The sequence below is a fragment of the Diospyros lotus genome, chromosome 9, assembly GCF_014633365.1.
Source record: "Diospyros lotus cultivar Yz01 chromosome 9, ASM1463336v1, whole genome shotgun sequence".
NCBI lineage: Eukaryota > Viridiplantae > Streptophyta > Magnoliopsida > Ericales > Ebenaceae > Diospyros > Diospyros lotus.
This window is the reverse complement of record NC_068346.1, coordinates 11675168-11694850: the sequence shown is the minus strand read 5'-3', so window position 1 is coordinate 11694850 and position 19683 is coordinate 11675168. Positions and strand designations below refer to the sequence as shown.

The 19683-nt window shown below is 36.2% G+C and overlaps 2 protein-coding genes across 3 annotated transcripts in view; one reads left to right on the top strand and one right to left on the bottom strand.

Annotated features, from left to right (window-relative positions):
• Window positions 1-3121: 3121 nt before the first annotated feature.
• LOC127809250 (uncharacterized) lies at window positions 3122-3766 on the top strand. Its single transcript, XM_052348012.1, has one exon. The coding sequence runs from the start codon at window positions 3122-3124 to the stop codon at window positions 3764-3766; it is 645 nt and encodes a 214-aa protein (XP_052203972.1).
• A 1238-nt stretch (window positions 3767-5004) lies between these two features.
• LOC127809117 (uncharacterized) overlaps window positions 5005-19683 on the bottom strand; it is a 79888-nt gene continuing 65209 nt past the window's right edge. Inside the window, exons 4-10 of one of the 2 annotated variants that reach the window (XM_052347807.1) lie at window positions 14035-14172; window positions 6682-6822; window positions 6175-6249; window positions 5836-5961; window positions 5636-5741; window positions 5463-5525; window positions 5005-5310 (exon numbers count right to left, since the gene is read on the bottom strand). In XM_052347807.1, coding sequence (XP_052203767.1) covers window positions 5234-5310; window positions 5463-5525; window positions 5636-5741; window positions 5836-5961; window positions 6175-6249; window positions 6682-6822; window positions 14035-14157 — 711 coding nt within the window. In that variant the 5' untranslated portion in view covers window positions 14158-14172 and the 3' untranslated portion in view covers window positions 5005-5233. The remainder of the gene's footprint in view (window positions 5311-5462; window positions 5526-5635; window positions 5742-5835; window positions 5962-6174; window positions 6250-6681; window positions 6823-14034; window positions 14173-19683) is intronic. The other variant, XM_052347808.1, reaches the window with a different exon arrangement.

The window sequence follows — 19683 nt, the reverse complement described above, 5'->3', positions numbered from 1 at the left end:
CACAAGGGGTATTATGACCAAAATATCCTGCGCCTCTCCATGCGCCTCACGCGCCTCAGAGGGATATTTTTGACATTGATACACCTTTATGTAGCCCAAGATATACACAAAGGTGTACCAATAGCATTTTCCTCCTCAAAAAGAAAGCAAATACCCTCCCCAGAAATTGAATTCACGCTGATGACCTCCAGCATGACATACAGTCGCCTCATTTGTCACCCAGTTGTGCCTGGGGGCAAATTGCCCAATTATTAATGCTTTCTCTTGCCTTTTAACTTTACAGGGTAAATACATATTTTAGTTTTTATACAATATGTTTTTTTTTATTTAGACACTCGAACTATTTTTTTTTTTTTGTTATTTCAATTACACCTCTAAACTATGCAATTTCAAATTAATTATTCTCTTGAACTTCTATTGTTTCGATTATACTATTAAATTATACAATTTCGAATTCATTGCATATCTCGACAAACTTATTGAGGACAAGGAATTAAGTATAGTTCAGGAGTATAATTAAAATAATAAAAAATTTAGGAGTATAATTAATTCGAAATATATAGTTTAAAAATGTAATTGAAACAATAAAAGTTTTGAGTGTTTAAATGAGAAAAACGTGCAAGTAAGGATGAAAAATGTGTATTTTGCCAACTTTACAAGCAAATTTGAGAGATTTTCTGATAGATTAGTATTAGAGTTTTTAATTTTTTTTTTGGAAAAAAAAGTTAGAATTATTACTGTTAAGTAAGGAAAAAAATACACCTAAGCTCAAACTGACACAATACGACCCCCAATTAACAGAGCCATAAGACTCTCATTTATTTTGTATTCATTTTCATTTACTGATGTAAAAATTTAACATAATGTTTAGTAATTTGATATTTTTTTTCTCCTAAATAATTTGTGTTTAATTTTAAAAAATAAAAACTTCGTACTAATCACACTCAATTTTTATTTTGATTTCTAAAGTAATGACAACTTAAAAAATAAAGTACAATTATAATTTTTAGTCTAAGTGACATATTTTTATTAGAGAATAAAAAGATATCAACACTTACATCCTTTTATTATTTAATGAGAAAGTATTTCTTCTATTTTTAATTTAAATAAATAATATTATTCATTCTAAAAAAATAACTATAATTTAAAATCATTACTACTTTAGTGAAATCATATATAAGTCAATTATTATAATTGTATGTATGAATGTCACTACTTGAAAAAACCCTTTGATTACTGATGACAAATGTTGTGATCACGTGGCTGGCGGCTCATCAAAAGCAGCGCCAAACTTACGAGGAAGATGCCCCCACAACGTTGTCAATAACTAGCTTTCATGGTCTTGTCGTAAGATCTCTCTCTTACTTTTCCTCAAACCTTCTCTCTGGTCTTCTTTGGGAAGGAAAAGTTATTTCATCATTCAACCATGTAGGCTTTATGGTTGTCACCTTTGTTAGTTATCAAAATTTCCAAATTTTTAATAATGAATATAGTTTATTTTTCTATTCATGTTATACCATAGTAGTCCATGTTACATAAATAAAAATAAACAAAACTCACATTTAAAAAGTGATTTTAAGTAGTATGTATGGGCAGATTTAGGAACGAATATGAAAGAAAGTTGACCCCAAATTCATAGATCATTTGAGTCTCCCTCTCTCCCTCAAATGGTTTAGATTAACACGATAAATCTGGGAGAGGGTTGAGGCTGGCACGGGCTGCGACCCTCCCATTAGATCCGCCCCTAGTAGCATGTGCTCTCGCATCGGAGATATATTTTAGTAAATGCAGTATGAGATAATTTTAAACTTTGGGATTATTGTTTTTGTGCGGTCTCTCGTCGTTCGTTCCCTCAATTTCGATAGAAGAAATGAATCACAAGTGAAGCATTTGCCTCACTACGCAAGACAATGAATCGAACTCACAATTTATTGGCGTGAATCCTAACTTATTGTAACCCAATCACTTGACTTGTGTCTCATGCAAGATAATTTTAAACCTTAGTTTTATGTAAACACACACATATGTGTTTCTCTTTTACTAATATTAAAGATGAGATATAGGCCATCAAAAATAACAAAAGGGTCGGTTGTAGACATACATTAGCCAACAAAAAAAAAAACATTAAGAAACATAAAGATTAGGCTATAGCCATAATTAAGAGACAAAAGCAACTTTAAAAACAAAAAAACTAATTATTTGTCAGGTGAAACCAACATTCGTGGGAATCCTATACTTTAAGCAAAAGAATGGATTGCTTTTTTTTCTCTCAATCTACCATTCAAAGGAAAAAAAAAAATCAAAAGGTTTAAAATATCTTGTTGAAGAACAAAAGGCCATGACAAATATGATACTCAATTAACACAAGAAATAAAAGGGAAAAATTCCAAGAGGATGGTTAATTTGATGAGGTTATTCCATTGTTACTTAATAAGATAAATATAAGTAGTAGTTTCATGAGAATTTAGACCAACACTTATTTTATTAGTCGTGACTTTTAAAAAGAACTCTTTACAAATTTTTTTAATAATTTTATAAATCTTTATTCATTAAAATAATAATCTATAGAACTAAAATACCGCCAAACCATACAAAATAATGAACGTGACGCCCAAAATCCATCTCTGAAACCTCAAAATCTTTACCATTTGCCATTAATCACACAACAACGAAGTACCACCTTGGCGGGTTTGTGCTGGGCACGTGCGGGGGAGGGCAAGATGGGGGAAACATATTCTATTGCTTAGCGGAGGAGGTTTCCTTTAAATTATATTATTTACCGCAACTCCCAAGAAGAAGCCACCTACCTTCAATCCGAATTAAGCTCTCATTCTATCTATAAAACCCCGACGATAGCGTCCTCTAATCTAATGGTAATGGTTCTTCTTCATTCATTCATGTACGTACTATTGCCTTTTGCCTATTATTGCCTGTTGCCTAGCTAAACTACTACGTAAACCAATCACCTTCCTTCCATAATTCTCTCAATTACGTACTTACTGACCCTACTACTACTCTCTTGCTATACCATCACTTTCCACTTCCACTTCTCTGATTATTTTCTGGTGATCATCCCACCCGGCAAACTGTACTCTTGCATGTTAAGCCGCCAGCAGCCAAGATGAAGAAGGGCTCCTCAAGTAGCAGCAGTGCTTATAGTTTCGCGAAACGCATCATATCCGTGTTATCCTCCGTCGCCAGAGCCAAATCTATGGCCATCCGAAACAAGGCCAACGCCCTCAAAGCTCGAGCCTTCGTCCTCTCCCTGCTCAAGAACCGAAAGTTCTCGCTGCCTTCATTCTCCCACAAGATTCAGGCCATTCTGGGCCACCAACACGGCGCAGGCAGCCACGGCGGCGGCGACGAGGAGGAGGAGGAGGAGTACGACGAAAGCAAGGCGATCGTACTCCACAATGCCGCCGCGAGTTCCAGCCACTCCCAGCTGGTTCATGATCAGGATGCCGGCGGCGATGATCGTGATTATCAGTACTACTACTACGAGGATGAGGAGGAGGAGGACAAGTATCCGGATCTAAGGCACTCGCTGTTCGAAGAAGAGGAGGAGGACGAGCTGGACTTGGGGGGCCCGAACGCGTCGGTGATCGATCTGGTGAGGAATGCGAGGGAAGGAGGAGAGGAATTCAAGCTGGAAGACGAGATCAATCACGTGGCGGACCTCTTCATCATGAAGTTCCACAAGCGGATGCGCTTGCAGAAACTGGAGTCCTTCAAGAGGCTCCAGGAGATGCTCCAGCGCAGCCTTTGACAATGACGCCTTCCTACCTCCACCGGACGTACGGATATAGTTGCAGTAACCCAGCACCTGTGCTGCAAGCTCGAGATCTTACAAAACTATAAAAAATAAAAATAACAAACTTAATTCATTAGTATCACGGCCGGCCGGCCGGCCGCTGTGGAGTTCGGCGACAAGGGCCACCGGCGGCTACCAGCCGGTCATCTTATGCTTTAATTGTTTACTAGTAAGCTGCTGGTATTACACTACAAGTGACGTACAAAATGGCATAATAAAAATTTCTATGTATAATAGATTCGTTTTCTACTTGCTAATTTAATTAGAGGTAGACCAAAACATCTTTATTCCTCTTCCTTGGGGTACTTAAAGGTTGGTTTTGTTTTTCAATATTTTGGTAAGTTATGGAAAAGAGAATTGACATCAAAAGAAGTATTTTAAATGATAACTTACAAAACTGAGTGAACTTGATAACACAGACAACAGGGGAGGATGCATTTGAATGTGATTTTGTTCACCACCTTTTAATGGGGTTAAAATTAACACCAAACCCCCCATCAATTTTGGGTTAAAATTAACACAACTTCTCTCTCATCTCTCCCATTCTCTCTTTTTCTCCAACAACTACCTCTCACCGCCTTTTTCTTGTTGTCGCCACCTCACCTTGCCTCTTGTTGCCTCACCATCGCAACAAGAGAGAATGCAACGACGATTAACGCACGAGAGACAAGGTAAGGCGACGATGACAAAAAAAAAAGATGCAATGACAAGAGGAAGGTGACAAGAAGGGAGGTGACAGTGAGAAGTTTGACTACGATAAGAAGGCGACAAGAGCAAGGGAAGAGAAGAGAGGATTGAGAAAAACGAGATAAATTTCTTGAGGAGAGAGACTCCCCTTAAAATGACTTTGTTGCCCTCCCCCTAAACTAACAGGTTACGTTCACCCCCATTTAAGGGGTGAACAAAATGGCACTCACGCGTTTAACCATTTGAAACAAAGCGCAATCAGAGAGGGGGGCCCACCCCGGGGAGAGAGCTGCTCAAAGCTTCTTTATGTGCAAAATAAATACCTATTGTGGCTGGGATAAACTATGGTTAACCCGTTAAAACCCACATTAACATAGCAACTTGTGTAGTTCACAATATACATCCAACTCAATTTGGTTCGGGGTTAGATCCCAATAATTTAATTCTGCTTATTGTTGGTGTTCATTTCTATTGGTTTCCTTTTTATATAACATTTTCCCAGTTGAAAAAATAAAATAAAATAAACACCATCAACAACGAGACACCAGGATAACTAAAACCACCACCAAAAAGGCAATAAAAAGTTCAAAATACACATTATTATCACAACCATGGAGGGTTTGCTCACAAAAAACACCCTTCATCAACATGCGTTCAAATATATATATATATATATATATATATATATGAAATGAGCTTTAATTCCTTTGCCCAGAGGGACCCTTGAAGGCAATCTCAAAGAAACTCATATATGATGTACGGCACCACTTGGGCATTCTCAGCTAAAACATCTGCAGCTTCGTTAACTGCTGCTGGATCATTTATAAGAAAATAAAATCCCAAATAAGATATGAATCATGAAATCAAAGGAAATACAAACAGTACCATACTTGATATGGTAAAAGGATGAAATGCAAAAGATTGACTACTACTTAAAGCTTTAATATCAATGTGTGAAACACACCTGGGTCATTTTGGCCTGGAACAACATCTGGAGGTTTCATAACCACATCAGCAGACATGCCTTCTGTTTCATTTATAGGAACATAAGATCCCAAATTATATATGATTCATAAAAGCATAAATAAACAGTAACATAGTTGATATGGTAAAGTTGAAATGCAAAAGATTGACTACCACTTGAAGCCTTAAACCCTTGGTCTAGACAAATTGATTTTGTCACCAAATCATAGGAGCCTGCTACAATTTTCTTCAAAAGCGATGCTCCTCTTTTCTTCTTAACCTTCAAGAATATTGCACAATAACACAAAACAATCATTCACTAAATGAATTAATTAAATTTTACCTTCCAAATACAAAACATTACTCATTCTTACACTAGAAGCTTCTTCAAGTGTGCTTTTGAATTTCTTCATCGACCGAATAGGAATGCCCTCCTTAATGAAGTTGTACACCTCAATAAGAGATCTGCACATCTCTCCTGTTTCTATATGATAATAGTACTGTAATGAAGTTTATTTTACAAATTGTCAGTGTTATAAGGGGGGAAAAAGCATGATTGTATATGATAATAGTACTAAAATGAAATTTATTTTACAAATTGTTTGTGCCAAAGAACATTAATTTAGCTCATGTGTATAAAGGTGTTTGCTTGTGTGGTTGTGTTGTGTAAAGTAAAGCGGCAACAAGTAAAAATTGGAAATGAAGTTGATTACTTTGTCAGTTGTTTTTCCGTTACTGCGTTTTTTTGGTTGTTCGATCCACCCACACTTCCTCTCCTCCAAGGATAACTAGCATGCCACAGAAAACAAAATAACAGTGATCTTAATGAATCTCCAAGGACTCTTATCTATATATACAAATTTAAAGTCAATTAGCAAACACCGTCCAGCAAAAATACAAGAAATGCCATATGAAAGCATATAAAGCCATATTATGGCTTTACTACTAAATCACGAAGATTTTAGGCTTACATTTAATTAATATGGATACAAAATGTATGTTTATTTGAGATTGAACATGTAAACTAAGAAAACATTGGACAACATATAGTCTTGATAAATACTAAGAGAAAAGCTATTGTCCAGAAGCAAGAAAGTTACTTGTTGGATATAAAGAATAAAACCCCTGAAGCTTCCCCATTTAATAAATAACATAAAAAATAGTAACAAAATAGAAAGGTCTCACTCCATCATGTTGAGGATATTAAAATGCCTAATTACCTTCGCAACAGCAGCGTCGATCTCTTTTTTTCTCATAGACTTTGCCACTTCCTTGATCTCTTTTTTTCTTATAGACTTTGCCGCTTCCTCAATCTCTTCTTTTCTCATAGACTTTGCCACTTCCAGTTCTAACTCGAGGCTCTGTTTTGAAAAAAATAATACTTTCAGTGACAAGTTAATGAGAAATGTTCATTACAAGTGGTACATGTATGCAGTTCTGTAGAAAATAGGAGAAAAACTGTAGAAATAGGAGAAGAACAATGCAATTCTCTGTATTCTCTTATTGATATGTATGGGATTACATTCCCTATTAATAGGGAAGAGAGCTACAACTTTAGGAAACTACAAATAAATGGAAACATAATCTATACACTGTACAAAGAACAAAAGATACAAAGAACAATTTTAGAAACTTTCTGAAGAGGCACAAATCACTTTCTAAACAACTGGAGGTTGAGATCTATTCTGATTTAAGAAGGATAGTAGGCGTGCATAATTCATTCAACACTTTCCCTCAAGCTGGTGAATGAATATTTATCATTCCCAACTTGCTTACAAGTTCTTCAAACCGCTTGAGAGGTAATCATTTGGTGAGCAAATCAACTAGCTGATTTTCTTAAGGGACAAAAGACATACAAATCTCTCCAGCTTCTATCTTTTCTTTGATGAAGTGGCGATCAATCTTAATATGCTTAGTGCGGTCATGTTGCACCAAATTGTGTGCAATGTTGATTGCTGATTGATTGTCACACATTAATTCCATAGGATAATGACTAAGGATTTTCAAATCACTTGGCACAATTTTAAACCAAACTAACTCACACAAGCCAAGGGCCATTGCCCTAAACTCTGCTTCAGCACTAGACCTAGCCATAATCCCTTATTTTTTGCTTCTCCAAGACACTAAATTGCCCCCCAAAAACACATTGTAGCCGATAGTGGACCTCCTATCAACAAGTGAACCTCTGTGGTCAGCATCAGTGTATTCCTTGACTTCCAACTTCTGCCCTAACTTAAACAATAGACCTTTTCCAGGTGTTGCCTTCATATAGCACAAAATCCTTTTCTACTTTGCCAATACCCCATTGCATTCATAGGCCTTGAGAATTGATCAAACCAAGCTTTTGGGGATTGCCTTAATCCATACAGAGCTTTCTTTAGTCTGCAAACATAACCTGCAACTTCATTAGAAAAACCAGGTTGGGGGGGAGGGGTTCATAAACACCTCTTCCTCCAAGTCACCATGTAGGAAAGCATTTTTCACATCTAGCTGCATCAACTCCCAGTCATAACAACTAGAAAAAGATAGGAGAGCCCTCACTGTAGTCATGTTTTGCCACGGATGCAAATGTCTCCAAGTAATCTATGTCATACGTTTGAGTATAGCCCTTAGCCACTAATCTAGCTTTGTATCTTTCCAATGTACCATTAGCATTGTATTTCACATTAAACCCCCATTTACACCCTACAACTTGAACCCCCTTCAGTCTAGACACCATTTCCCAAGTATCATTATTTTCTAAGGCCCTCATTTCTTCGTGCATAGCTTACACCCAATTCTAATTCTGTAATGTCTCTTCTACAATCTTAGGAATAACTATGGAATCAAGGGAGGACAAAAAACTTTTGTGTTTCAAAGACAATCTGTGATAAGAAACAAATTTGGCTATAGGGTGTTGTGTACAACTCCTCACACCTTTCCTAATAGCAATAGGCAAATCCAAGTCTAAGTTTTCAAGATTAGAATAATCAGTAGGGTAAGGCAAATCAGAATGCTAAGTGAGTTCCAAACCTGACTAAGGGGTAGATGATGGATCCTGCATAGCACCTGAGTAGTTAGGTTGTTCCTTCCTTTTATAGACATAGGGTGAGCCTTTGAACCAGACAAGAGATATTCTTGGCTGAACAAAGATTGGAGAATTAGGAGATGGTTCCAAGTCTCTTGAATCTGTTGTTTTGGAATTAGAATAAATAGAAGAATAAGAAGAGTTAGGATCCAAAGAAGAATCAAGCTGACAAGGCTGAGACTCTTCTAGAATAGGAAGATTATGATCAACAGAAACACTTTCCCCCTGAGGATTAGAAGTAGGAACCTTGAAAAAGGACTAATTTTCCACAAAAGTTACATCTTTAGATACAAGGACCTTTCGGGTAGGAGGATGATAGCACTTGTATCTTTTTTGAGTAGGAGAATAGCCAAGGAAGACACACCTAAGGGCTCGGGCATCAAACTTATCCCTATGATGTTTATATACATGGACATAGGCCACACAACCAAATATCTTGAGAGGAAGAGAAGCATGCAAACCAATTTCTGGAAAGTGGGTAGAGAGACATTGAAATGGGGAGAGTTAAATTAGAACTCTTGAGGGAACCCTATTGATTAAATAGGTTACACTCAATACTGCTTCACCCCAAAAGGTTTTAGGAACTAAATGACGATGCAAGAGAGCCCTAGCAACATTTAGGAGATGTCTCATCTTTCTCTCAGCAACTCCATTATGTTGGGAGTTTCCACACAAGAGGATTCATGAACAATCCCCTTTTGCTGGAAAAAATGATTGAGATGATGGTTAAAATAGTCCCTTGCATTATTAGTCTTAAACCTTTTAATAGAAACCCCAAATTGAGTGAGAATCATTCTATGAAATAGGGATAGAATATGGTTGATGGTTGCTTTGTCTTTGAGTAAGTAAACCCTTGTCATCCTAGTGCAATCATCTATAAATGATACAAATCATTTGGCGCCAAAACAATTAGGGACTCTAGAAAGCCCCCACACATTAGAATGCACTAAAGAAAAGGGAGACAAGGAAAGTTTATTGTTGATAGCATAAGGCAGCAGATGGTGTTTGGACAATTCACACACATCACAATGAAAATCAGTGATATCTACTCCTTTAAATATGTTTGGAAACATGGATTTTAACATAAGGAAATGAGGATGACCTAATTTAAAATGCTAAAGTCAAATATTGGACTGAGTAGAAGTAAGCAAAGAAGAGGAGTAATTTAAGATAGACTGATCTCCTACAGGGGGCTCACTGCTCCCTTGTAGGTAGTACAACCCATTAAGTGCCTTAGTAGCACAAATCATCTTTCTTGTGGCTAGGTCCTGAATCACACAATCATTAGGTGAGAAAATTACATAGTAATTAAGGCTTTGGGTAAGCTTATGAGCTGAAAGTAGGTTGGAGAGGCTAGTCACATAAAGCACTTGTTGGGCAGGTAGAGATGGGTTCAAACATGCATTTCCTTGCCCAACTATAGGGATAGCTTGGCCACTAGCAACTGTAATTTTTCCAGAGCTAGATATTGATTCAAGGGTTAGAGACAAGGGTCAGAACATGCGGAGGGAATACTGAACCGTTTAAAATTACAATAGGATTGCATCAAGGTTCTGCACTAAGTCCATACTTATTTGCTTTAGTAATGGATGAACTCACTAATGATATTCAAACAGAGATGCCAAGGTGTATGCTATTTGTAGACGACATAGTGTTGGTGGATGAAACAAAAGAAGGAGTGAACACTAAGCTTGAGTTATGGAAAAACAATTTAGAATCTAAGGAATTTAAATTAAGCAGAAAGAAAACAGAATATATGGAATGTAAATTTAGTAAGAATGCAAGAGTGGAGAATGTTATAATAAAATTGGAAGACCAAATCTTACAAAGAAAAGACCATTTTCGATATTTGGGATCAGTGATTCAAAAAGATGGAGAAATTCACGAGAATGTCACACATAGAATTAAGGCAGGTTGGCTAAAATGGAGAAATGCATCGGGGGTGTTATGTGATGGTAAAATCTCATTAAAATTGAAAGGAAAATTCTATAGGACAACTATAAGACCAGTTTTGTTGTACGACCCAGAATGTTGGGCAGTCAAATACCAACATGAGCAAAAGACGAGTGTAGCAGAGATGAGGATGTTAAGATGGATGTACGGCTATACAAGAAAAGATAAAATTAGAAATGAAGTTATTCGTAATAAGATAGGAGTAGTGCCAATAGAGGAGAAGATGAGAGAGACTAGACTAAGATGGTTTGGTCATGTGAGAAGGAGACCAAAAGACGCTCCTGTGATGAGAGTTGATGAAATGGAACAATTAATCAAAAAAAGAGATAGAGGCAGACCTAAGAAAACTTTGAGGGAGACATTAAAGTTTGATATGAAGTGTATGGATCTCAATGAAGATATGACAAAAGATAGAAATACATGGAAGTCTAGAATTCATGTAGTCGACCCCACATAATGGGATAAAGGCTGGATATGTTGTTGTTGTAGATATTGATTCAAAGGTTTCAAATAATTTTAGGTTAGGTGTCATGTGATCAGCAGCTCCAGAATCTAAAATCCATAGATTATTCCTAGCTGTATATGAGGCATTAAAGGACTTAGAATTAAGGCACATACCTACTTGACCAAAGAACAGTCACCTTGAAGAGTCCTTAAGAAAGACTTTAGTTTCCCAATTTCTTCTGCATTTAGCTCTCCTAGGTTTGTGGCAGCTGTTGATTTAGCCTTCTCAGTAGGCTCCTCTAGTTCTTTGGTTGAAAGATAGGATTTCATTTGATTTTTGGGCTGCAGATTCTTAAAACCTCCTATTCAGTTAAGTATTGACTCCTTACCATGTAGCTTGAAGCACGTGTCCCTTGTATGCCTCGACTTCTTACAGTAGGAACACCAAAGCCCTCCTTAGTTTGCTTCAATGTAGGCTGATCTCTGCCTTGCTGAGACTTCATCCATACACCCTGTATTTTGTTCACCATAGCAGATCCCTCCATGTTATGATCAATAAACATAGCTGATCTCCTGTGTTCTTCACTCCTTACTATAAAATAAACCTCATTCAGAGATGGCATCTTCTCCTACCTAAGTATTTGTGCTCTTACTTGGTCAAACTCAGGATTAAGTTCTGCCAAGAACTCCACTATCTTATCTCTTTCCAACATAGAGGTTAAAATGATAGCATCTTCACTACACACCATTTTTATATCTTGGTAGTGATCTAATTCCAGCCACAGACCATTCATTCGATTGTAATATTCAGTTATAGTTAAAGAACCTTGCTTCGTGCTACTGGTTTTGGTTTTAATTTCATATACAACCGATGCATCTTGCACCTTAGAATAAGTCCGCTTCACGGTTTCCCAAATATCTCTAGCGGTAGATAAAAGCATATAGTTTTTACTTACCTCAAGAAGCATTGCACTCCATAGCCAGGACATCAACATTGAATCTTCCACATCCTAGGTAGCAAAGTGAGGGTCTGTCGCCTTAGGTGCTAGTCTGGTGAGATGGGATAACTTCCCTCTTCCTTTCAAAAGGGTTCTCACCAATTGGGACCATTGGAGATAATTCTCATTGTCAAGACGGTAGGAATGGTGCATCCTTGGTAGCTTGCTAGTTGAAGCCCCATTCGTAGGTTGCTCAATTGGCATTGCTTCTTTTGTAGACATAGGAGAAGCAGTTTCAGAGATTTCTGACATTACAGGGAGATTTAGCAGAAAAGATCAAGAGAGAACGGAGGAAAAAAAAAAACGTAGCAATGAAGGCTCGCGTAAGAAGAGAATGGGGTAATTAAGGCTCCCAACAAATAATCAGAGAGATTTGGCTCTGATACTAGGTAGAAAATAGGAGAAGAACAACGCAATTATCTATATTCTCTTATTGATATGTACGGGATTACATTCCCTATTAATAGGGAAGAGAACTACAACTTTTAGGAAACTACAAACAAATAGAAACATAATCCATACACTGTACAAAGAAACAAAATATACAAAGAACAGTTTTAGAAACTTTCTAAAAAGGCACGAATCACTTTCTAAACAACTGGAGGTTGAGATATATTCTGATTTAGGAAAGAAAGTAGGCATCCATACTTCATTCAACAAGTTCATCTTTCATGTCATGATGGTCATCCTTCCCAAAATTGAAAACTTAAAATGATTTTATAATCTAATAACATATCGCCTTCTTCACAAGATACCTATATACATTATGTGGCCATAAAATGCTGGTTGCATGGCCAAAATAGTTTAACTGTAACTCACTGAATTAAGGAACATCAAAGCTAAAACTAATTATGTCGGTACTTTCAACAAGAAGTAATTATCCCAAAAATGAACTGGAAGCATGAGAACAATTTAAAAATGGCTATGGCTAACGCAAGGAATATGCTTCATTTCTCAAGTTACTATTACTATAATGCAAATCTAAAGAGATCAAAAGCTCAAACCAAGGGGCCATCCAATAATATCAAAATATTAGACAATGTTTCAATCATTGGTTACTCTTACAAATTATTTTTGGGGAAGTGACCGATTATTGTTTTTTTGCTTGGGTATTCATTATCTATTTGTTTAAAGCTTTATGTAATAATGACAATATCTAAAATTTAAATGAATTAATATAAAATTATTTATGCATGATCGCTACTTTTTTTTTTGAATTCATTACACCACAAAGGGACAAATACCCCAAAACCTAACACCCCAGGCCAATGAACAGCACAGAAACGCATGTCCCAAACAAATAGATACTATCATAGAAAATAAAAACCACAAGTAACAGGAGGGCCCCAACAAAACCCGACCCAGCCCAAACACAAAGAAATCTACAGCAGCCAAACTAAGACCCTCACTTTGACAAATAAAACCTTACAGCACCCTTGTCATTGCCCATAAGGTATGTGATGTTGCTTCTAGGAAATTTATAATTTGTAAGAGATGTGACTGGCCCAAATAACATCTTCAATACTGTCCTCTTTTTTTGGGGGGGGCAATGGACTGAAAGGTGCATTCTTGTGTAATCAATTTTAAATAGAAAAAATTATACTTTTGTTTGCATCATCACAAGCAGTATAATGGAATCTAACTTATTATTCCTTGCAAACTTTGTAGTGCCCGCAGTCTTCAATGTAATTAATGATTTTAGTAATATTATTATTTTTGCTTATACATATATAAGAATTTTAATCCCAAATCCCACAAATCCATCTTGGCAGCCTAGGGACATGACATGCTTTCTTGATTTGATTCTTTGTTGCTATATTTTCATCATTAATTTTCTTCCATAACACATTAAAGGAGGTCTTCAAGTTAATGGTTTTAATTTTTCCCTTAATTAGTGGTCCATAAACCTCCAATTGCATCATATGATATTGAATAGTCTGAATTGGCCAATCATATTTAGTAAAATAAGCAGTCTATAATAAGTTGCATATTAATGGAATCATTTATATATATCACACAACTGTGTCCTAAGAAGTAATTCAGAAATAAAGAAATATAGCACAAGCCAGAAAAAAACTGATAGGGCCATTAAAGACAGTGAAAGACATCACCTCATCAGTCTCCACAGTGTGTATGAGATGGCTTTCATCGAGTCTGAAGGACATAGGAGTCACATGCATTGCCCCTGTCATAGGTATTGCCTCTTCATCTTTAGCCGTCTCTTTCCCTTGCATCTTCCTCTATAACTACTGCAGAAATTAATAATGCATTTATATGGTTAACCACCTAACATAATACACTCAATGCAAAAACAATCCTTTTTAGTTTATAATAACATAAATGAAGGACGAAATAGTACCCCTTCCCTTGGTCTCCTTATTGATCATTTTTGGAAGCATGTTAAGATTGTCATTGAGTATCAATGAATACTTTCATCAAATAAAAGTTCTACAAAAATCTGTGTTTGTAACCCTTAAAGGCATAAAAACATACAGCTAAAAGATAATTCTAAGTAATATATTTAGTGCTCATTCATAAACAACAAATGCCATAATAGTTCAATGAAATGAAGGCATCAAGATTGGATAAGGATAATGGAGGATTGAATACAGGTTCCAAAAATTTAGCCATGTAATAAACATCTAACTGCATCCTATGACATTGCATAAAATTAACAATAAAACTTAGTAGCATGTTTAGAGTTCACACATTGATAATAAGCGCAATATATACATATATATGTATATATATAACAGAATCAAACATGCTTCAAATGTAGAGGATGGAGGATTGGAAAATTGGTCAGGAAAAATAGATTTTCAATCCTTTTCGTTAATTCACTTTGATTAGACACTAGGCAAGAAATAGGTTAACACTCAACTAGTAACAAAAAAACCTGGTATCATTTAGAAAAATATATATATCAACAACATATTATACAATTTATTTTTTTTTGTTGGATATCAACTAAGGAATTATGGGATTATTAGGAATTTTTAGTTTTGCCACATAGAATCACATGACTGTTTTCCCAGAGTGTAAGAGTGAGAATTCAATTTTGGCATCTGATTGCACACTAAGGGCCTGTTTTGAAAACGTTAGCACTTTCAGAATTTCAGTTCCATTCCAAAATTTAGGAATGAAAACAGTGGAAGTGGTCTGTTTTTGCATTCTGCTTTCAAAATTTTTGCAGCAACTTTTGGAATAGAATAGAAAAAATGGAATCTGTTTCTTTTTTTTTTTCTTTTTCATTCTTGCTCAAAAGTAACCACCATCCTCTCTCATCCTCCCCACCCAATTAAGAAGGCCTTCCTCCTTGTGACGGTCAGTGAGCACCAACACCACGACGTTTCCAACATCCCTGCATTGGAGCCACATCAACAACCTGACTCCCATTTCTGGTGACGTTTTTAGCATGGCAAACTCAACAGCTCCAATACGATTTCAATCTTTCCAAACCAAGTCAAATGGACCATGTAGATCTGGCTGATGACTACACCTAAAGTCACTGGTATTTTCGACAACGGGCGGCTCAAGTGACCATTTACCAGATTTGGCCATCCTCATGGAAAACTCAAGCAAATATGGTGAGTTACAGGCTCTCCATAGCAGATCCAGAGATACCATAGACATGGCTGATGATCGCACCTAGCTCACAGGTCTTTCGGCGATGAGTGGCTCTGAGGATCGACCAGATTCGATCGTTTTTGCAGAGGGCTCACCAGATCACTAGACCCAACTAGTTTTTCAACACTGCCGCCATGGCCGAGGACTGCACCTAGCCTATGAGTGTCAAATTTGCCTGTTTTCCGGCTGATCCAATATAATTTTTTTAAAAAATATATCTATTATTTTAGATTTTTTATTACTTAATTAAATTATTCATATCTAATTTAAAACCAATAATTGTAATGTTTGAATGACTGCAAGTATACCAATATTTTATATTGCGCACAACATGAATTTAATGTTGAACACAAATGTAGAAAATCAAACATTATTTTCAATTTTCACTTCATTTTCTTGATAGCTCACAATAAAATCAAACAACATTTTTAATTTTCATTTTCCTTAGCAAAAATGAAAATTAATGAACTGGAATAAAAATGACAAAATGGAATGGAATGGAAATTTTTGATAGAGTTTTCAAAGACCCCTAAGCCTATCAATTTTTTCATACTCCATTCTTCTAAATGGAGCACCCATAGAGTGTGATTATATCCTTCTTGAAGATTAGTCAAGGAGATCCAACCACCTCTTCTCTTCAACATGGCAGTAGGGACTTAAGTTCTTTCTTAGTTGTTGCACCATGTTGATTAAAGGGCAAATTGCCCCTTTATCACATTTCATGCATGCCAATGAGCTATTCATCTTCTATCCAACCTACACAGAGAATGTATCTTCTATCCAACCTACACAGAGAATGTTGAAGCGACGTAACAACATTTAGATTTACAAATCAATTTTCTATCAAGAGTTTATATTTGTCCAAATCCACCGTCTTCTTCAGAAACACCACCACCACTACATGATGAAGAGAAAAAGAATGGTTGGGTGATGCTTCATATTTAGGGGTGCTTCTCTTTGTCCAATAGGCTCAAAGTAACTTTTGTAGATCCATTCTCGATAAATTGTAGGTGAAGCTCAAAGGTCGGAAGCCTCACGAGCTTTCTTACATGGGTAGGGCTCTTTTTCTGACAGTTAATGAGTACCTCTCTCTTAACACATGGTGCCATGTCAAGCATTAAGAACCCCAAAAATATCAGCTTGATAGAAGCATCAAGCATGCATTCCTCCTGGTGGGGGAAGGTGTCAGGTTCCTAGGGTTTTAGTAGGATGTAGTAATTTCATTTGCATAATAGTTGTAGCCTATTAAATTTGTAGAGGAACAATTACAACTTGTAACTGATTTGTAACTATTGATTGGTTAGCTATATAAAGCTAACCAATTTGTTTAGAAACTCATTAAATGAAAATACTAAATTTTAGTTTCTCAAATTCTCTCCAATTCTCTCTCTCATAATTCTCTGTTTCTCTCTCTCCAACCTTTATGTTTTTCTCTCTCTCAATTTTCCTCTTAAATTCTCCCTATTTTTTGCCTTAGTTCTTACCACTTTTTGCCCTAGTTCTCCCCATTGGCTGAGAATTCTCAATGTCAAGTCCAGGATCCTAACAAATTGGTATTAGAACTCTCATCTTAGGCCACCGAAATCTGTTTCTTGTACAATTTCCGCCATTGCTGATGGAACTCACACGAAACAGTTAGAGTCTCAATTGCAACAGATGGATGCAACAATCTCAGATCTGCAAATTCAAGTGAATTCTTTGGAAGTAGGATTAAACCAGAACATTGAGGCCATCAGCGCGTTGGACAAAAAGTTGGAAGTCTCTGTGGATGAAATTAATAGGAGGTTAGATGAATTTACGATGATGTTTTTGAAATTGTATCAAATAAGTCTTCCTGCAGATTTGCCTTCTAAGGAAACATCATATCCACTCCTACCAGGAAATGGAGTGATTCATAGAATTTCTCAAATCAACTTGCCGAAGGACTTTCTATTGAAGGAGAAGGCTGATTAAATTCTAGAAGCTGTTGATGGTGATGCTGCTAGCATGACATGTCCTAAGCAATCTGCTCATGAACACAGCAAGGTGCCTAGTTCAAGCAGCAACAAAGATGTTCATGACTGGGAATTGAATCTGTTCAAATCATATGATCCTGTCTTCATCACAAGCTCAATGAACACAGTTAAAGATCCTCTTCCTTTAAAGCATCTCCCTCTACTTGGTCATGGAGAAGTTCAGCCATTTGTAGGCATTTCTTGTCCAAAGGACATTACAGTCCAAGGTGATTCTAGGTTTGTCAAGGAAGGTCAAATTTTTTCCAGCTAAACCAACTCAAAACCTTTCATTGGAGGTGGAAGAATTGGATACACCATGGAGTGATCTGGTTCTGAAAGAGATAATCGGAGCAAGTTCCTTTGGTGTTGTCCATCGTGTTGATTGGCAAGGCTCGGATGTTGCTATAAAGATTCTTATATATCAAGATTTCCACCTAGAGCGATTGCAGGAATTTTTGAGGGGGTCATGATTATGAAGCGTTTGCGGCATCCAAATATTGTTCTTTTCATGGGAGAATTGTTCTTTTCGACAGCCGAAACTCCTGAATGGATGGCTCCAGAAGTTCCCTATGAGGAACCATCCAATGAGAAGTCAGATGTATACAACTCTGGTGTGAAATTATGGGAAATTGCATGGAATTCCACACTCTATTGGTCTGATAGAAAACCATTGGCTTTGCTGCTACTTCTAGTTCTAATTTACCTCTACTAATACTTAGGAATAATTGCCAAATTTGCTCAATCAAATTTCCTGTGTTGCTCAGCTTCTTTCTTTTTTCTTAAGGACAAGAAAATTTTCAAGGGCAGGAAAAATGTCAGGTTCTTAGGGTTTCAGAAGGATGTAGCAATTTCATTTGCATAATAGTTGTAGCCTATTCATTTTGTAGAGGATTAGTTACAACTTGTATAGTTGTAGCCTATTCATTAAAATTTAGCTTTAAGAAGCAAGCCCTTCAATCTAAGAAATGATAAAATATTTTAACAGGGCAAAAAGGAAATCATCTCCTCTATGGGTGAACATTTTCATAAAGTATTGTAATGGCCCAGATTTTTGTATATGAGATTTTCTTTAAATTTAAGACTATAATGTGAATTAATATGGAATGAGAATAACTTACCTAAAAACAAAGGACTGCGGAATTAGATATGTTGTTATGATAAAGTTGGGTTATAGAATTTTAATACACATTTAATTGAGATTATATGGAGTATTAAGAGAGGAAGAAACCCAATTTAGAGAAAAAAGAATTAAAAATTGGGTTAATCAGTTAAATGTGGAGCTAGAGTACTTTAGACATGTAGATATAGGGATTTAAATGTGAATACATTATACATAAAACTATAAAAGGTTGACGGAAAATTACGGAGTTTATGGAAAATCATGAAGCTTCTTAAGGAAACTAAGGGAATGGAAGAGTGACGATGGCCTTGCAGAGACATTAAGGAAGGAGTTTAAAATTGGTTGCTTATACAAAAAATAATTACATAGTTGAGAATTGATTTTACAAATAAAAGAATTAAGAAAATTAACAAAAAATATGGGAAATGAGATAACTTTTTAAGGAACCTTGGATACCCTTAAGTTTTGTTTGGTTGGGCAGAATGGAGGGTGAGAAAAAGGGAATGAGAAAGAGAATGGGAGTGGGAATGGAATGGAATGGCTACTCCATTCCATAGAAATGTTTGATATGAGCAGCAATAAAATGACCATTCCATTTCGTTACTATGTTTCGTACGTCTTTATTTTGATGGAATGGAATGATACAAATCAACCAGTTGACAAAAATGCCCTTTAACATTATAAAAATTAAAAATCTTATAAAATTGATATTTAATTCCAAATAATCATATAATTATTGAATATATGTAAAAAGAATTGTTTTTGGCCTTTTTAGGTAAAAATAATCAATAAAAATTACCTAATTTAAATAAAAATGGAAACTGCTAGATTTGGCACTGGACGAGAGGGAGGGGTGGTTTGCGACATTTGACGCCAACAAAAGAGAAGAGGGTGGGTCACGATAGTGCCGATAGTAGAGGTGGGGCAGGTAAGGACGAATCCAGCCATATCCACTTCAGAGACAAATGAAACCAATGATAAGCAACAAAAGATGGAGTAGGGAGGTGGAAATTTCGACC